The sequence below is a fragment of the Anomalospiza imberbis genome, chromosome 4 (genome assembly GCF_031753505.1).
Source record: "Anomalospiza imberbis isolate Cuckoo-Finch-1a 21T00152 chromosome 4, ASM3175350v1, whole genome shotgun sequence".
NCBI classification, from domain to species: Eukaryota; Metazoa; Chordata; class Aves; order Passeriformes; family Viduidae; genus Anomalospiza; species Anomalospiza imberbis.
In genome coordinates this window covers 10,483,880-10,504,516 of record NC_089684.1, presented here as the reverse complement: position 1 = coordinate 10,504,516, position 20,637 = coordinate 10,483,880, and the positions used below count along the sequence as shown (strand labels likewise).

General features: G+C 35.1%; 1 protein-coding gene across 4 annotated transcripts in view; it reads left to right on the top strand.

Moving 5' to 3' along the window:
* The window catches only part of GALNTL6 (polypeptide N-acetylgalactosaminyltransferase like 6), a 909,332-nt gene that overhangs the window by 628,571 nt on the left and 260,124 nt on the right, over positions 1-20,637 (top strand). For all 4 annotated transcript variants that reach the window (XM_068187107.1, XM_068187105.1, XM_068187106.1 and 1 more), the window contains exon 2: positions 9,754-9,862. In XM_068187107.1, coding sequence (XP_068043208.1) covers positions 9,769-9,862 — 94 coding nt within the window. In that variant the 5' untranslated portion in view covers positions 9,754-9,768. The remainder of the gene's footprint in view (positions 1-9,753; positions 9,863-20,637) is intronic.

The following is a 20,637-nucleotide window of genomic DNA, read 5'->3' as shown; positions in this document are numbered from 1 at the left end:
ATGAAGTATTGAAGGAAATTGCTTTGAGTGCTTGTGCAATTTCTGCTATTGGAAATCGGCACAGGCAGATGTGATTTAGGCATACCCAGTCCAGATTTGAGGTGGGGTAAGATGATACCTCAAAGGAATGTCCAAATCTATTTTTATGATTCTGCAACTGATTGTTGAACTTCACACAAAAAATCCTTTGAATTTTCTGGTGTTATTATTCAACCTGTTCTTGCAATTGACTGGGTTCATTGAAAGGTGAGCCAAATCTAATCTGGTTTAATATGTTATGATACTTCTTATATACTGTTCCATTGCTAGAAAGTAAGAGTGAAAAACTTTTTCTCAAATGAGGGGGGTATATTAAATATTGCTATTTTGTAAAATCTCCCTCAATTTACTTAATTTTTAGGGAGTTACCTATAAGAAGTGTGGGAAAAAAAACTTACAAGAAAGGTAGTGACTGGGGGACTGAGTATGAAAACGGTATGGAGCTAAGTCAGATTGAGAAAGCACAATTAGACCTAAACAAAAAATAAAGTGAAAATCCCAAGAAACTAGAAACTATTAATAGTAGCAAAAAGAGGTATGGTTCAGAATGGAAAAAAATGCAATATACATGCAATCTGAATTTACATTGGGAAGTTAAACAAAGTCTTTAGCTCAGAGCTTAGGAACTGTTTTGAGCAGACGAGTCTCAGACTTCCATGATCATCTGCGAACATGTACAACCAACAAAAGTTTTAGTTCCTTTAGGTGCAAACTTCATTATGCTGGAAGCATTAGGAAGACTGTCTTTGCTCTCAGTAAATCTGCATTGAGTTCACGCAAAGCACAGAAATTGTCATGCTTCCAAAGACCTTGCAAGAGGTCTCCTTATCAGCTTCGTGTTAAGATGACTGAACAAGAATGTAAACCTGTCAGTCATGCTTAATCAGCTTGTTTTCTGCGGCAGCCTGTGGACTTTGTTTGAAAATCTCTTAGACAATGGAAATTACTATCCAGTGCCCACATAAGAAAAGAATTCTGAGAGATCGAGTAATAATGCATGTGCTGCAGCATCAGAAAGCCTGCTGATAAGAGTGTTTTCTCTCATTTGGGCAAATTAGTTTAAGGTCTTCCTTCAAGTGCAAGATGATAATTCTTTTTCAACAGGGGTTCATTGCTTTAGTTAACTAAACTAACTAAATTAAGTTGTTTTTTTCTTCTTAAATCCAATGTAACATAAACTGCAAATTACAAAATTGGTTATTAATGCCAGAAGCTTGAGTATTCTGCAAAGAGGTGCCTATGGAACATGAATTTTGTTGTGGCATAGATCAGCAAGAAACGTTAAAAATACTATTCAAACAAATCCGTATTTTCCCTTTACTATCTTTTTTTCTAGTATTACTGGGTCTTCTGGATCAGTGGTTTCAGGTTTGCTACAAAACTGTTATCGGTTGTACCACAGAGATTTGAACAATGTTCCAGTTATGCTGCAACTCATATTTTTATAGGAGTTGCAACAGAGGAGAAAAACAAAAAGGGAAAATATTTCTGAAATTATTTTTGTTACCTCATGAAGCAACACCTAAGTTGAATTTTACTCATTAGGGGTAACCTAACTGTATTGAACATTCTTCACTGTTTTTAAAATCTGTTTCCTAAGAGACAATACTGTTAAAATAAAGGAAATGCAAAGGCAAATTGCATCAGAAGTTATCATACGAAAATGAGATTTTTAGTCACCACTGAAAAGATAAAACAAGAAATATATTCCTGCTTAAAACTCCTGACACTTGAATTCTGCAAAAGCACTTTTTATGTGAAGTTAGTGCTGTAGCCAACGCAAAACAGTGTGACAGTTAGCATAGTAAAAATCTAAACTTCAGGAAAAACATGTGTTTTAAGAGTCTATTAATAAAAAGCACTGTCTTATCTTTATTATTCAGCCTTTTAGAAATTACAAAATTACTAACAATGTGGTTGTTGCCATGAACACAGAGTTCTGTTTTGATTTTTTTGATTTGGTGTTGTGTTGGTTTTCAGTTTTGTTTTGTTTTTTTTTAAGAAGATGACTGTTTATATAAAAAAACATACTTAAAATTTTCTTTATCCATGTAGCATATAATTAAACACCTCAGAAACATAGTATATAATAAAGACTTCCAGCAGTCACTCAAAGCTATTGTTTATATTGTTCATCAGAATGGTCTGACAGATCTTTTTTGGTTCAAAACCAACCAATACTGGCAAAAATCCCGCTGAGTTTCTTCAAACCCCTTTCAGGTCTTTTGATGTTAAAAATAATTTCTGAAAAAGGTAGTTATTTTAAAAAATGCAGCATTAACATGATTTCAAGTATGATTTTTAAACTTCCTGAAAATGAATAGTCTAATATGGATACAGGCTCTTCTGCAAGCTGGCCCTGTGCTGCTGTCAAAGTAGTCTTCAGTTGAAAAAGAAGAACTGGAGAAAGTAGTACATGGTCAACATGGGCAGCATGTATTCATTTAGGTCCATCAGAAATGCTCATGTTACTTGAGTTTGGTTTCTTTTCCTTGAATTGGAAATGACACAAGTGAAAATAAAACAAGAAAATGTAGGTTTAGATGTTTTAGTTATTGAGTAAATCTATCAGCAGCTTAGATCAGCAGGTAGAAAGAGATGGGAGTTGCATGGTCTGTGGCATATTTTATTATTATTTTATTTTTTCTTTATTATCCTTTAAGTCTAGACTCTACCTCCTATCCTACAGTCAGTTCAAATTGTGTCATTTGGAAAGCCAGGGTTCACTGCCAGACTTCATAGGTGACCTTTGGCAATTCATGACGTTTCATATTCAACAGATACGGAGTACAAACTCCTCCGGAGTTCTGTGCTCATGTTTTAACTTAATCTTTTTTGCTGCAGTTTTGTGACATGAAATATATAGCCATAGTGCAGCAATAACAGCATTTTTATACCTGTCTATAAAAATCTCTGTAATGAAATTCTTGGGGAGCTTGGCATTTTCTAAATAACGTTATTAACAGCTTTGATTTGGAATTGATGGCATGATGCTACTGGGTTGTCCATGATAGTCTAGAATCTACAAGCACAAAAGGTGTTATATAAGTGTTTCGAAAATGAAATAACCTCGAGTCATTTAGATGTCACAGACTAAATCAAGTGCTGCCCTTTTTTCGATGTGCTGGGCTAATTATTTCTACTAATGTAAATGTCAGTGCAATGAAGACTTATTTGCTGGCATAGCAAATAAGTGGCACAGCAAATCTGAGCATATGAAGAAATTCATCATGTCCTGAAGTCTCTATTATATGGCTTCAAGCCAAGGATATGGAAAACAATTCAGATTCACATTTTTTAAACTGCTTTAAAATTCCGTAAAAATTGAGTGAAAATAAAAGGCAGTAATTGTATCTCAATGTATTTTGATTTTTTCATTCTTTTTTAAATATTCTGGATTTAGAGTCTTTACCATCTTCTCTTGATAGAAAATAATAGTTCTCTACATTTTACTGGCCAACCTTGGCTTCATCATCAGTACCTTTCCTATGGGAATCAGTTTTGGCAGGCAGTGGCTGCCCAGCAGGGGTACAGGACTGATGGGAACTGTCTGTGGATGGCATTGAGACCTGGATTCCCCCTTGTGCCGGGCAGCTGCTGCCCACTCCAAAGCCTGCCACTGCATGTGCTGCAGCCACTGCCCCCCACCTAGAGGGACAGAATCCCAGAGAAGGATCCAGACAGGAAACATGTAACCTGGAGCTTCAAAACTATCAGCTGATATTTATAGGCCATGCAATGCCTGCTCCTGCTATCTTTAGGGGTCATGGTGGATCCAAATTGCTACATGCAATACTTTCATTTTATGGTGATGGGAGCTTCACAGGCACTTAAGGGCTGTATTGTACCTGTTCCCTGTGCGTGGTACTTGTACACAGATCTCTGTTCAGATATGGGAGATTTTTTGGTTTTTAGTCTGACTGAAGAGATACAGGAAGGAAGAGCTGCACAGGCAGTGTTCAGAGCTCAACATAAAGGTGTAGAGATGAGATAGTGTGATACTTGGGTTTTACACCTTTTCTGTCGATGAGGCTGCCTTACATCAAGCACTTCATTAGGTGAAATAATATTTTGGTTTTCATCTTTAATATCCTCACCCAGTCACTGCACTGGAATGGATTTTGCTTGAGCCCTTGACTTCACATTTGGCTTCCATAGTGCTAAAATTTCACTTGTGCTAAAATGTACCGTGGTCGGGAAAAGGGGAAATCTTTCAAAATAAATTGTTGTCATGACTCTTCCAACTGCTGGGGACGAAGCTTCATGAGAATGTCTGTCTTCATATACTTGTAATTATACCAGAAGAGAAATTTGGTAAATGAACATATTGTGATTTTGCAATTAATTTATAATGATCATATGGTCTTACACCCAGTGACACCATTCATTAAAAAGTTACCCTTAATTTTATTTTGATGAAGGAATGAATTTCTCAGTGAGTTCTGATTGTTTTGTTATTGTCTTTTTTGATCTGAGTAGATGGTTAGAGCTTAGAGTCCTGAGAATGATCTGTGTTAGAAGGGTACAAAAAAAGTAGTGAATTATGTGTTTTACACAACTTTGTTTACAAACACTATAGAGAAGCTTTTATTCCAAGAACAAAGAGGAATCAAACTGTGGTTATTTTTATGCTTCTCCTGAAATATCCCCAAAAGGGTCTAAGTACTTCTTCACTGCCTTTATTTCCTGTGTGTATATTTTCCAGAGTGTGAATAAGTGCTTATGTCAAAATAAGATTATTTCCTAAAATTCACTAAACAATTTGAGGTGGTTATGCTGATCATTATATGATGTTTTGTTAGTGCAGTATTCAATTATGTATTGGTGTTTTGTAAAATGTCCCTAGAGCCAGTGAGCAAATCTTCAGGCTCAAAGTAAATCTGTAATTTCTGTAATATCTTTTTTTTTTAATTGTGTTTCCACTGATATATCCTCTTGTCTTGCCTGAGTCCCCTCTAATTGTGTGCCTACACAGAGAGAAATTAAAAATAAATGAATTATTCAATGAAGGCACTTGTTTCTTAGTTCAAGCTTTCAAATGTCAAAGTAGAGAAGTTTTTTTTTTTCCTCTCTGAGGGATCTAATAATCTGTGAGTAAGTTTTTGGTAATAGCTCTATTTTTTGTGCTTATCATATTCTCTGTAATTGAACCAGATGTTAAGTCTTCTCTGGAGGAGAAGAGTCTTCTCAGTTTATGTAATACTGCATCAGTCTTTCATCCCAGAAGATTTGAGGTTAATGTGAAAATGAAATAGTAAGGCAGATGCTATATGTAATGCTCCTGTAGGTGGGTAATCCCTTTTGGACTGAATCACTTAAAAATGTGTAACTCAGAGGCACATACTGCATGTAACAAATGTTTGGATGATAAATTGTTGTAGGATTTTTTTGACAGTCAGTCAAAATCCAACATTTTGTATGCAATGGGATATTTGCTATTGTAATAGTGCTGCAATGATGAAAATGGCTCACGAGGTCAAGGCTAAGGGCTGTAGGTGCGGACTGCACTATTTGTGGGTGATGTACAGAAGTGTTTTGGAGGGGAAAACCCTGGGTATGTTTTAGCTACTTAGCTGAGCTGGTTTCTCACCCATATGCTTTGATATGTCAGTAAAGAATACATGTAAGCTTTACTTTTGTGTTAGATTGAGGTACTGGGGAGAAGCAGGGGCAGGTGTTCCTGAGTCTTCTCTTTTCTCATATCTTGGTTTCCACCAGAAAGAAGCCTTACTTCATGTGTTGGAAGGAATTATAATGTTCTGAAGTCATGCTTTCCATTTTAAAGCCCTTATGTATACCAAAAGACTACTAGTGCTCTTACAGGCACACATATATCTAACACTTGACACGATCCGAGAAGTGTTGCTGCCATTTAAGGACATAAAAACCCAGGATGTGCAAATAGCAAATGTGTATTTCCAGAATACCATGTCTCTTATGATGTAGGGTTCAGTAATTTGCTTACAAAAAGATAATAATCCTTGATCAATTTTTTCTCTTATGGGTTGGAACCAAACATAATTTGGTTATTTGTTTAAATACTTAAATGCATTTTTGTGCTGAATTCATTATGCATTTTATAGCATAAATTTAATAATTTTTTTCTGTTTATACATTAGCCCTAAAACGAAGAATTTCTTTTGTTGCCTTCTTTAGCATTTGTACCTATGTGTTGTGGTTAATTTTATTTCACTGAGTCAGTTTATGGTTAAATATATGTTCAGCAAAAATTCAGAATACAGATTTATTAGCACACTCCATCTTTTGATGTCATATTCACCTACTCAGAACTTGTAGTTCTGAGATGGGATGTAGAGTTGTATGGGCTTTCTTGTATGCATTTTTTCAAGTAGCAACACTTGGTGGTTGTTGTAATCTAGCTATTACACCAGAGAGTCAGCTTATAGTGGAACTAAACCAGAGCAGCTTCTAGTTTGATACAAAACATTTTAATTTGTCAAGGTAGCAAAAAAGATGGAGAACTGAGAAAGAAAAGTATGTAGGGAGAACACAAATGCTAGAATAAGAATACTACATTATCTTTCTTTTTTTTTTCTTTTCCTTCTTCCACAGCTAGAAATGCTTTAGAAATGGGAGCTCTTCCAGTCATTACCATCTGGGTAAAAGAAGCATGTAAGCATACTTAGAGTTTTTACAATGGAGCATTTTAGCAGTTTCAAAAAATTCCAGAAACTGTGTTTTAAAGTCTTTCAAAATGCAATTTGTTTACCCTTAGGTAGAAGCAAAATGGAGAAACCCATTTTCTCAAGTGCTTTTGTATCTTGTTAAACACTATAGCAACTTGAAAAAAAAAAAGAAAAAAAAAACATCCTTCAGTTGCTGACAAGGGAGATAATTAGTTGAGGGACCAAAGGCAGTTCAGATTTCTTTAGAGCTGAAGAACTTGCAAAACTCTTGCTCTTCCCAGAGAGTTTGTCTGTGCAACTCGACATCCCTTTCTAAGCCCTGTTTCATGCTCACTGCACAGGTGAAACTAGTGTGTACACAGAGTGAATTTTGTGAAGTCCAGTCCCTGTAGGGGTCACAATGTTCAGTCAGCATTGAGATGGTGCTGTCTGAATACTGGTTTTATGAAGTGACACACGATAGCCTTCTGTTGAATTCCTCTTACACTGAAAGGATGTTAGAGCTGAAAAATTGCCATGGTACAATGTCAGGGAGTTAAGGGATTTATTAAAAAGAAATCCCAGCAATCCGAGCAATACCCTCAGTAATGGAGCAGGAACTTGTAATGGCACCAATACAGTGGTTTGTTTCCTGTTTCCTCTTAGGGCAATGTTACCATTCCAAAATATGAGCCACAGAAAGATTTCCATTAGTTTTTGTCTATCATATGATATTTGGATTTATATTTATCCTTTTACTAGATTAATTTCAGTGGATATATTTATTTAACTATATTATGCTTGCAAGAGTCTCCTGGTACATTAGACTTGTAAATGCCATCAGGTAAAGTAACTACATGTAATTAATATTTTTAAACAGTAATGGCATCAAAATGCAAATAGATGACAGGAAACCAGCTGTAAACTCTACTACTCAGCTTTCTTTCAGTGTCCTGCAAACTTGCCATTTAAATAACTACTTTTAGGGAAAGAAGCTAGCACAGGAATAAAAGGTCATAAAAGTAAACTTTATCCTGCTTTTGATAGTTTAAATAGTCTTTCATTTTTGGACCAATTGATTCACACCAGCTGTACCCACACTGAGAAGGGTACAAGTTTAATTGAAATGACTCTGGGTCTGACTTTTAAAGAACCAGTTACTGCTTCAGAGTAGATTATTTTGGAAATTTGTGCTTAAGAATCATGATTAATGCTGTTGCAGCCTGTGTTCTACCTTATGCTTCTGACTTTAAAACCCAAGCAATTTAATATTACTATTAGAACATTAGCCTTGTTTGAACTCAGAAATTATTGTAATTAATGAGTTCATTTTAATGACAGGAAAGGTTAGATATTTTGAAAACCCGACATATTTTTGTCAAGGTCTATTAAGTTCTTCAGTTCTTTTATGTGTGAACCTCTGACTTTTATCATATTAAAATATGACAGCAGTATTTTCTTGGAATATGTCTGCAAAGTGGTAATAGAAGAATAAACAAACTAGATTGCAGTTTGGCATTATGTAACATAAGTTACCTCTAATACTAAAACTTAGAAATGTAGGCCATACTAGCAGAGTGTGATGGATTTTCCTCAGTATTTCAGGGATTTGTTGGAGAGCACTGAGCTCATGACACTTTGCCCTGAATATCCAGCATTCTCAGCTGACCCAAAGCAGATATTTTCAGCATAAATCTTTGTCGGCCAAGATTTCTGGCATCCTTTGCTTAAAGGTAACCAGCCATGCCTGGCATGCTTACAACTTCTTGCTTACAAATCCAAAAGTCTTTGAAACCCAGTTTAAGGATGGCTTAGCAACCAGATCTGCATCATGTATCTTGGCAAATATTTGTCTGTCCTAGAAAAAAGAAACCCTAACTGAGCATGCTGGGACAATTTCACTTGGAATCAGTGAGTGTCATCCAGATCTGTGCAGCCAGTGGTCTAAAATCAGCAAAAGAATATGAGTGAGTCCAGTGTTCATTGAGTTTACAAACTTCAAACATGAAGGGTGAAGCTTCACTGTTACACAGGCATGAGACTTTTGTAGGGCTTTCAGTGTTTCCTAGTAGAAGGCTGATCAGATGTTGTGTCCCTGGAACTGCTGTTTGAGTGCGTTTTCTCATAACTTTGAGAACATTTCTAGCATGCATTTCATACATGCCTTTTGTTCTGGACAACTTATTGATTTAAACCTGTAATTAGCAGAGCTAAAGTTTTCATGTTATTCTTATTAGCAATGTATCTATGTTTCATGTACTTCTAATTGTACTTTTTGATTCTTAATTTTCATAGAAATACTAGCTTTTGGCAGAAATAATCAAGAGGAAAAAAATAAAGAGCTCTAGGAAGATAATCTTGCTTAGAAACAAAAAGCAGTTTTTATCTTTACCCAGGAATTTGGAATTTGGAAAGGGGAAGTCAGCTTACCAACTACACATTGTATGGGGGTTTCTTTTCTGGGTATTCTGTGGGGGTGGTGTGTTTTAGGGTATTTTTCCCATTATCACTTATTGTGAAGATCTACAGGAGTTGAAAGTGCTTTGAGAGTTTCTTTACTCTGGGCCTTTGATGCAGTTCTTTGACTTTGTGTGAATAACAATAACTTAGTAGCAGCTATTAAAAAAAAAACTTACTAAAAATGAAAGGGGAACATTGTAAAGTGCAGAGTAACTACAACTCCAATTTTGTACAAGTGATACTTTAAAGAAAAAAACCAAGTCCTTCCTGTGTAGAAGGATAAGGCATTTTTGAATCCTGTTTAGTTTAAGTGTTCTGTTTAGTCTCTGTGAGCTTCTTGCCAAGCAGTCGTATTGGAACTCTGCTGAAAAGAGAAATGTTAAGCTCCAGATGTTTGAAATACTTCAAATAATTGTTTGTCAAGAACTAAATTCACTGTTTTCTCACAGTATTTAGGAACATAACTTCATTTATCACAGTAAAGTTTCAATATTTGCATTGAATAAACTGAGTATGGCTACTGCTGTATTATGAGGCAGTAGCCATACTCAGTAATATTACTCTGTAATAACATGAACCACTTATGTATATATATATTTATTTGTTTGTTTATTTACTCTTTTCACAGACGCTTCCTTTGGGGATGGGAGATGGACAGCTCTTTACCTGGACTGATGGCCTGAAAAGGAAGGACTGGCATGATTATGAAAGCATTCAAAAAGATGCTATGCGTTCAGGTATACATGAGTTCAGAACAAACTGAAGTGGTTTGTTTACTCATTCTTTCTCTCTATTACTGTCTGTTCTTTTGAGTCCTTTAGGAGGCATTCCTAACAACTTTTTTTTGATTGCAGCAATGTCACAAGGTCATAATGTTCTGAATTCAGAGGTCAGACCAAGCACAAATAGCTTATCTCTGAAAGTAGCCAACTGACGTTTTCCCTGCTAGTAACTATATAATGATTGTACAATCATCAAAAATGTTATCAACAAATTATTTTCCCTGTTGAAGTCAGTTGTCAGACTGTGGCAAAATAGAGTGTTGGTTTGCAAAAAGACATATGTTACAAATAAAGCCAAATTATCCCTAAATCAATGAACAAAACCCAAGTTCAATAACTACAGCTGCCAAGAACCTTTGACACTTCTACCATTCGATCCTTTAGTCTTGCTAAAGCAACTTCATCTCATTCTGACAGTCTACAATTATTTGAAAATGGGAGAAAATAGTGTTTGCAAATAGACTGAAGGACACATCATTACAGTGAGTAATGTAATTTTAATGTACCTTCATGTGCCGCATCCCATACGTGCAGAGAGTATGGTTTGTGTTCTTCGTTCTGTCATCAGAGCATGTTCAGATTTGAATTCTTCTTTTACAACATAATGTACAACTCTTCAATATAAGATGATTTAAATTAGAAGGAAGGAAGAGAAACAGCAGCTGAATTACACCTTAATCAGTGTTTGAAAGTCATTATTTTACAAAGGCCAATCTACTATTGTAAAACAAATTATGCTGTCTTGATCCCACTGTCTTGAGACAGCCAAAACCTCCCCCAAAATACCTCAATAACTGAATCTCGTTGACAGATTCATAACACTTAGCAAGTACTTAATTTTGGAGGAGCCTGAGCTAGTAAAATATTCCAAGTGTATATTAATTTTTTAAGCTCTTTTTCCCTTTCTCTTTTGAATCTTGATCACTAACTAAAGAAATTATTCTTTCCTCCCACATGTGCTTAGGAGGTAAAGGTAGGGAGGGGAAGGAAATTATTCTTGGCAATTTGGTACTTGTCAGATCAATAATTGCTGTGTTCCAAACTGGTAAATGTAAAATGACAAATAGGTAAGAGAGAATGTACTAAATAAAAGCAGCATGTATGTGGAAACTTGCATATATGTGGGGAACATAATTGCTGGTTGGAATGGACGTGCATGGATGCTTTGGCAATGTACTTTTAATTTTTAAATATGTAATGTGGACCCCATATGTTTTGGACAATAACAGTAATACTTATGATTGTCTGATGGCTACCTTTAAAGCATTGCCGATGTGTAATGCAAGACATTGCATGAAGTTGGCTGAGAAACTGAAAAAACATGTTATATAGCTTTGAAATTCCCAGTACTAAACCTAGCATAACTGTAGTAGCATGTGAATATTAAGATATTCTGATTTATTTACATTTTTATTTATTTTACCATTTCCTGAGTTTGACATTTTAGAGATATCATTTAAATAATTTATATTTTTCATCGTTATTCAATAGATTAAAATACCTTTTAGTGCTCTTTTCTTTGAAAATCACAATATGGTAATAAAAATGCAAAGCTAGAGCATCTCAATGCACTCTTTTGGGACATATTATATATATTTTCTTCCTAATAACATTAGCTGAAATACACTATTAGCTTGAAATCTATCTGAAAGCATGATGTGAAAGGGCTTCTCAGGACATTTCAGGAAAGGTAGTCAATGCTTGTACAGAAAAGAAGAAAGGAGTGAAGTATTTTTTAAATTCAGATTGGCTGTTTATCTGTAAAGCTTATGATTTCCTAAGCACTGAGAATGTGGATTTCATAATTTCCAATTATGGAGAGGTACTAGTTTCTTCATGACTACTACTGTTTATGGACAAATATTCTGATCCCTTTTCATTCCACCAATTAAAATCTATGTTTCTGAATTTGAATGGTCTTCCCTCTTGAAATCAAGAGTAAAGCCTTTTGCAAGACATGCAGAAGAAAAAGGTATTATTTCTATTTATTTTAAGTGTTTGTGGCTTCACATTTTGTCAGCATGGTGATGCTACTTGAGAAGGTACTTGAAGGGAATGATGGAGAGACAAGACTTTACACGTAGCTAGAACTTAATTTGAAAGCACTTTTGGAAGTCTTTGTAAAGACTTCTAAACCAGTTCTAACAATATTAGTTGGCAAATCTTGATAGAAAAATTCAAGAAGACAGGAAAATGCTGTTGGGTTGCAGAAGGACTAATTGTTATCCTGTTGGTGGAACAGGGAAGTTACCTATTTAGTTGCCAGTTGTCCAAGCCCTGATTTACACAATGTCAGAAACGAATATATAATGACTTAAATATACTTCTTATCATCTTGTCAGTGCAGAACAGATGTAGTGAAATTAAAATTAAGCTATTCAGTCAACCCAATCACTTACATTCTTCTCTGAATATTACTCTATCATTAGCTCAATACCAGTGACTGAAATATAGGAAAAGGAAAGCAAAAGTTAACCTTAAACAAAAAGTAATTCTTAACAAAACAGTTGTGATAGATACTTTGGAATGAAGGAAGAAAGAAAGTTTAATTGCTTCCATTCTCTAAAGTGAGCCATTAAGTCAATCAGATATTACAATGGAGTGGGAGGGAACAAAATAAGCTAATCAGAGAAACTGACTTTATTGGAGTTTATAAGTCGTGCCAGCTTTTTGACAATAAATCAGAATTTAAAATAAGACCTGCTTCTATTAATTTCTTTTCCTTTGGGAATATAACTGATGATATGCCCTGATGAATAATGTGCTTAATTTGCATTAAAAATATGAGAACTGTAAACAAATGCAAATCCTACATCTGCCAGTTTTTGTTTTGGTAAGTAATAAACAATGTCTTCTGTATATCAGAAGAGTGCTCTTGCATTGGATTTCAGAGTGGTGGGTGCACCCTACATGAACGCAGCCTGCGTAGCAATGACCCAGCTAGCTCCTGGTGTATGTATTAGCGCAGCTACAGCAATGCCTGCTGTGTCAGGGCACTGTAAATCTACCTGTATCTCTACAGAGGGTAGAGATCCTGGATGCTGAGGTTTCTGGCTTTGCCATGAATCAGTTACTGTAGTTGCCATTTCTTTGTTTTATCAGAAACTTCCTACTTTAGTTGTATAGGGAGGACTCTGAGGACATTTCTACCAAGACGTTCATTTCAGAGGCATGGCAGCTTCTGTGGCTCTGATAGCACTGGTTTTCCATGGTTTCTGTGCAGAACTAGGAGTCTGTGATCCCTCAATGCTCTCATGAGGGATGAGATTCACAGGAGAGACCCATGAAAGCCTAAGGTTGTAATTCAGAAGCATCCATGAAAAGACATCATGTTGGTTTCACCTCTATCTTTATGTCCTGGGTAGTGAGACTGAAAGTCCTCAAGAATCAGTCAATGTCACTGTTCCTTCATTTCTGAAATTTATTTCATCTATTTCACTCAAGAAATTCTCAGCTTTATCATCAATTACGAGTAGTAGCAGTAATGATGAATTACAGCTCTTCTCAGGCAAGAGGAAGGATTCATATGTGATTCCTGGGCTTTTAAAGAAGTGCAGATCAAATGTTTATATTCAAATCTGGTGCTGTTTCTGATAATGACAACCTATTTTTAACTACAAATGATAACTTTTCCAATGTACTGTGCTACAAAAGGGTAACAGATTGAATAGAAAGAGGAAAAAAAAAAGGTTTTATTTCTGAAAGCATGTAATCTATTCTATCAGTGATATTAGCCAATAAGATACACATAGAAAGACTATATACTGAGAGTGTTTTTTGTTTACAATTTTTATTCTTTAAATATAGTCTGATGTTTTCCTTTATAATGCTTTGGAGGTATTTTTGTCTGATTGCATGTGTATGCTGAAATTATTACATTCTATGAGGTGGATTGAAAATTTAGTGTAATAAACTAATTTCTGAGAGAATGGCAAAATACAAGAAGCTGTGTTAATGTAAATTTATAAAAACCTTTGTCTTCAAAATAAATTGGCTAAGGAATAGAATAAGTGGCTGTCAATATTTTTATGTTTGACTGTTGAGCCATTTTGGTCTTGTCTGCTAATGAGATCTCAAAGGAAAAATCTTTTAGAAAATACTGTAACACCTAATGTCTATTCCAGCCATTACTGAGCAATTTGCAGTCTTTGTTCCTCCTATTTGTACATTTAAATAGCATGTGGAAGCTTCATAGGGAGGGAAGGCATGAAGGTTGTAATTCTTTACTGTATTCAGTATTGTCTTTACCTTTCCGCTTCTTCAAAATGTTACCTTGACTGAAGAAGGGGATTTTAAAGATCTTGACCTTTACATGCCTCAGTGCAGGCCTTTCACAGAGATTAGTTCTATAAACAGACAGTATGTTCTATAGTTCTACAAACATTCATACAGATTAGTTTTATAAACAAACAAAGCAAAGATATTGAAAAATAAGGGACCTGTACATGTTTATGATGACAGTGGAAAGAGATTGGAGCTCTGTGTTCTTGGGGTGCAATGTCACAAGAAGGCAAAAGACATGAGCACTTTTGTACAGCAATAAGAGGTAGCAAACAGCTGAAATATTACTTCAGTGTTACTTAAAGAAATTGTGCACTGGTGATCCTTTTCCATCACTTCTGCTAAAATATTTGATTAATCCTTATAATAATTTTGAATTGTGAATTTGAAATTCTTAAATTCAGAGCAACATGTCAAGCCTAGTTCCAGAGTGTTTCTAGAAGATACGAGGCAGCATGATACAGAAAGCACCATTATTTGTAATTCCCTATTTGCTATGAAAAAATTTAACTCTGTGATTCTTATATAGATAAATGTAATAAAATTTGTTCAGGAAAAGAAGTGTATACTAAAATACTGATTTACTTATGCCATATTTCTTATGGCATTATGCACTGGTAATTTTGTCAGCATTATATATTAAACAAGTTTACTAAATTTAATTTAGGTCTTTGAACTTGCAATTCCTTTAGAAAGAATTTGAGAATTTGCAGTATAATTGGAGCTGTAGTGGTAGCCAAGGTCTCAATAAACAATCATAACTTCATTGTTCATAGCATTAATTATGAATATGCTTCATGCACTTTACAATGTATTGTTTGTAAAAGAGAAAAATGTTTGTCAGTTAATCTTAATGCAAGTCTAACATGATTAAAAAATTTTGAACAGTAATGTTAATCATGGCTTGTCAAGGAGACAGCACATAAAAGGATGTATCATATGAAAGATGGATGCAATCTTCTGCAGTTACATAAAGTGTTTCACATATTAAAATGCTTTTGCTCAGTAAATAAAGTGCTGCAGACTGTGATCTGATTCTACCACTCTTAATGGTCTGGATGTCCTATTGAGTGAGATCAGCCTGGAGCTGGGTGCCAAGCATGATAAAACTATTATACTCTAAAATACTGATTTGGAAAGAGAATTTTTTTTTTTCAGTAGTGCCTTCTTTAAAAGTTTAAAACCTGAAAATACAGTTTGGTGTTTTGTTTTTTTTTTGTCACAAGGCCTAAAGGTTTTCTGTGGGTAACTACAGAATGGCTTCCTCAGATTGTGAAATGGCATATGGCAGTATTGTTTAAGCAGTAGCTTGGGTACACATTTTCACTGGATCTCAAGTTACAACTTACAACAGTTAGACTGTAGAAGAAGCTAGGAAGTATAAGGCTGCAGTTGTATAGAATTTGCCTCAGTCAGAAAACTGAGTACATGATAGAACTAACTCTTGCTGCTTAAATCTGCACATAAAAACAATATATAGGTGGCTGTTAGTCAGAGCCAATCTTCTATTTTAAAGCACAAAGCCTTATTGCCTTGGCCAGATATAAGGTCCTTTTTGTGGTTGAAGTAAATGTGATTCTTTCCCTGTTCTTCCCTGTCCCCTCCCCCTGCCACACACATTTTAGAAACTCATCAGTTAAACCATTTAAATGCAATTGGAAAGCTAATTTTTAAGACCTACCAGGGTGACCAAGGAGGGGGAAGCAGAGTTGATAATATGACTCCTGTTATTTAGAACACTGAAAATTATCTTCTGCATGCTTTTCTGTGCGGGGACTTGGCATGTTTGATTTTTAGGCAGGAAGAAAATTGTATTTCCAGAAATTCGGCAAGAACTATCTATTTACTCTCACTGTATCAGTGATATATATTCTCAAATGAAACTAGTATCCAGAATTCAAAAAGTGACCTCCTAGAAAAATTATTAAAGTTGCTCGGTTTTCATCTTTTGCTATACTTTTATCTGTGTGGGGGTATGTGGTTTCAAATCCTTAACAAACCAAAATTTACTCTCTAGTACCTTCTCCCATTGTATTTGAATGTTGATCTGAGTGCTCACACAATTTTAAAAAGAAAGAAAGAAACAAGCCAAAGCAAAAATAAAATTAAAAAAAAAAAAAAAGAAGCAGATAACATCTGCTTGTGATTGTCCCAAGTATATTATTTCCTCTTCTGTAAAGCAGTGAAGACCTGTCTTCAGGGACTTACATCAGTAATAGTGATCAAGAGCTGATATTGGTGAATGTTTTTAACAGGTAATACCTGGGGATTTAATAGAGTTGCTGTCTTAGGAAACTTAACTTCAGAAATTTTGTGTTTGGGGTTGTTTTGGGAGGGAGGGTATGAGAGGACCTCTCAGCTAAAATGGATCTTTTAATTTGCCATTTGCACTCTAGAATGATGGTTTGGTTTTTGGTTCTGTTAGGCATCTTCCTCTCTGTGCTTAAACATTTTCAGGACTATCTGAGTAATATTTAGTAGGAGTTCTTTGTAGATACTTGGCTGGTTTGGTTTTATGTTTGTTTTTTTGTTTTTTTTTAACGAGAGAGATATTTTGTAATAATTCTGGAAAAGCGATTTTATCTGCATAGTATTCAAAAACATGGGGCTTATTTGCAGAGAGAGTTTGGAGCAACGAAACAGCTTAGAGACCTTCAGGGTAGACCTGTCTGTGTATAAGGAGGAGGAGAGCTCTATAGACCATCTAAATTGATCTTATTAGCTCTTGTCATGGGTGTAAAAATGATCAAGTTTGTCAGTTCAGGGTAATTACTGCTTGACTCAGTGGAACAAAGAAGCATTGCTTAGTTTGCTGTGAAAACTCAAATACAGAGAAGCTGGGGACATGGTTACCTTCATGAAAACATTTTTGGAGTCTTGTTTTTAGCTTTTTGGTCTTCAAGAAGCCAACAAGATGCTTGGGATTCCTAAAAAAAAAAAAAAACCAAACCAGCCCAATAAATAGTGCCTGCTTTCCTGTCATAGCTTCTTTCTTTTGAGGATATGAATTAAGTTTGCAAGTACAAAAGTCTAGTATAGTTATCTCAATGCAGTTTATGACTGAAATATGTGTAAGGTGACTTTCTTTCTTTTCCTTCCTGCTTTCATTAAATAAGCTGACAGAGGAAAATTATTGGACTGGTGAAACCATTTGTCTGACATCCAGTGAATATATGTGAAAAGGGCGAGATGTATGATTGTTTTGCTATCATTTGCTTTATAGACACTAGCTCATCAAATTATGCCCTGTAATCACTGCTTCTGAAACAGAGCTACCTTTTGGATGGGATTGTGTAACAACACAAAGTTTTATGCCCTACATGCTTGCAGTGAAGTGTTGTCATGGGGAATCTATCCTCCTCCTAATATAAAGAAAGTAGAAAAAGAAACCACATGTCTAGGAGTGACATTTTGTTCTGCAAACCTGCGTGACAGTTCTCCTGGCTACAATGTAGAAATAGATTTTTTTTTAGGCAATCTTGATAAAAAGTTCTGCAGGTGATGTTGAAATGTGAATAGTAAAACTTGCCAGGTGTTTCAGTGGAAAAATGCTCACATTAAAAAAATAATCAAGATGCATATTTAAGTTTCATTATAGGTATTCTTAAAACATGGAAACAATCTCATGGAATTTCTCATGAAATAGTTTACATTTTTATATTTTTAAAAGATAGCTGAAGTAATTTCAGGTTACCCTGACCATTACTTCTATTTTACATGCTAAGTAATTGGATAGCTTGTATGTGTTTTGGAAACTACTGTGAATGTATATGAGGTTACCAGTACTTTTACTTGCTTCTTGCATTTTTTCTTCCATGACAGTTTACAGAAGATGAGACTGATCTGAAATACAGTGAGTACTGGTGAGGACAGGAGTGGTCTCCAGAGGGCAAGTTGCAGGCTTTCTAAAAGGGTACTGATTCTGTTATCCTCCCAAATCTTGAATACTTCAAGGATTTTTTCATTGTGAGACTGATCAATTTCTAGTATTGCCACATAAAAAGAAAAGAAGCCTCTAAATAAACAGTGATAGTTTATTTGAATTTTTTTCTATATATTTTGTTCCCAGCTTTCACTAGAATGGTTATACTGGAAAGAAATCCAAACTTCATATGCTTCACAAAAAGAGTGAAAGCTAAAGTTCTGAAGGGCTGACATTTTAATTAGCTGCTGTTAATGAGTAATTAAGCAAGTTACTACATACTGCCACTTCATCTTGGTATTGAAATTACTTTTTCCCCCCGGTTTATATAATGAACTTTTTAAAATCTGTAATAAATGGTGATAATGATCATGTTTTCATTTTTTCTTTTTTTTTTGGACGCTTCTGAAGTCAGACATAGAAGTTTTGAGACCCTGAGCATTTCTTGGCCATAAGATAATTTTTCCCCAATTTGAGTCTGTTTTACCCATGACATCAGTTAGTGATTGATCTCTCCCAGCCCTTATCTCAACCCACAAGGCTTTTATTATATTTTGTCTCCACTGTCCTGCTGAGGAGGGGAGTGATGAAGTGGCTTTGGTGAGCACCTGGCATCCAGCCAGGGTCAAACCACCACAACAGAACATCAATTCTTAATCCAGTCAAAGTCCTTTGTCATAATTTCTCTCACTATTGTAAGGGTGTTGGTTTACTATTTAAGCAAGTACAGGAAAAATTAAATATATGCAGAAACACTTTCTCTAAGTTAAATTATATTACATGCAGAGATGAATTAATAGCAAGAAAATAGACAAATTAAGTGGGGTTTTTTTGCTCTCTGGAAGATGTAAGGTGTGGTGACCTTTTTCTTATGCTTTTCTAGTTTTAAATATACCTGAAAAATTTAATGGTGGAGTTTCTGCTAATGCATCTGAAACAAAACCTACAATTAAAATAAGTCTCTGATTTACACCTTATTCCTCTGTTATCTGTGGTTATGGAGGGCTGGATATGCTTGCTCTCTTAACGTGGTTGCTAAAGATCTTTCTCCTCAAAAAATTAATTTATTGAGGGGCTCTTGATCATACAGCCATAAGTAGAATTCAGAGTTACTGTGTGCTGCATAAATACATCATAAATCTGCAAAATGGAATTTAACTTTTTTTTTATTTTCTCAGTGAGAAAGAAATTTTTAGGGACTTTCTTTATATAGACCTGAAATTTCAAGCTGTGTCCATGTGAGACTTTGGGCTGGTATTTGACACTTTTTTCTGCCTGTGATAAAATTAGAAAGTATTATTTTGGTTCAAAACCAAAATTTTTAACTTGAATGTCTATCCTTTATTAATATTAGTTAATTTCTGTCATTTATATAAGATTTGGGAAAAAACCAAAAAAGACTGCAATTTTAAAATTATGGCTTTCAAAATATATTTTTTTATTTGCTTCTCTTAATCCAGATATCAACAATTTTTTTTTTAGTCAGAAAATACTTTTAGCTGAATCCAGACATCAGTTTTCAATAAGCTAACTTTTTCAGAAAAGTACCCAATGGACATATTGGGTTCCAACTGAATTATGCGTAAATGTGGCCTTGGGATAAATGTTTAGTTGTGTTCTGTAAGTGATGAGTTTTCCTTTTGAATAGAAAATATTTTAAACTAATTAGCTGAAAATCTGTTCAGATCATGGCTGAAGGTGGTTCCTGAAGTCTTCACTTCTGCCTCTGCATGATTTGAAAGCTTATATTGACTGGAAATTTCAGTTGACTTTAGTACAGGAAATTTGCTCCAATTTGTGACAGGAATTTGAAAAATAGTTGGCATTAATTAGACTTGTATTATTCAGAAAGATGTGAATCAATGGCAAGGGAGGAAAAGGGCTATGGAGAGCTGTGCTGTGCTCAGAGCAGGTCAAGCATTAACTTTAGCTCTCCTTACCACAGGAATGTCAGTCATTTGTAAGGCTCTTTAAAATAAAGAATGCATTTTCAACCATTTTAAAAACCATGCATTTAAAAATGAGTGATAAAAAGAAGAGCATTGAGATTCAGAGTGCCACTTTGGGTGTGATAGAACAAAATGCATTTTGTTCTAAGTAAAGCAGAAGGACTTAGGCAGGCCAGTCCCAGGAACATGGCATTACTTGTCTCAGTTGTTCATATGGGTTTATATTGCCTGCCTTGATGATAATTCTTATGTCTCTGCGTTTTTAGGGGTACCTATTTTTTATATTATCCCTGGTAATTGCTTCTATACTCAGGTTATAATGTATAAATCTGAACACTCCTGAAAAAGCAGTACACTGTTTCTGTACTACCTGAGAAACTTGCTCTGAGTGAGCAAATGCTGCTTCCTCGTTGGTATTCTTCTCAGATTTACAGAAGGAATGAGTTTGTCCTTGTCACTGAGTCACCATGTGGGGAATCAGATGGCTTAGTTCTGCTTCTTGGGTCTGCCTCAAACTTTAACTGTGAAATTTACTATCTCCATATGTAAGAATGGCTATTATATATATATGTATGTAT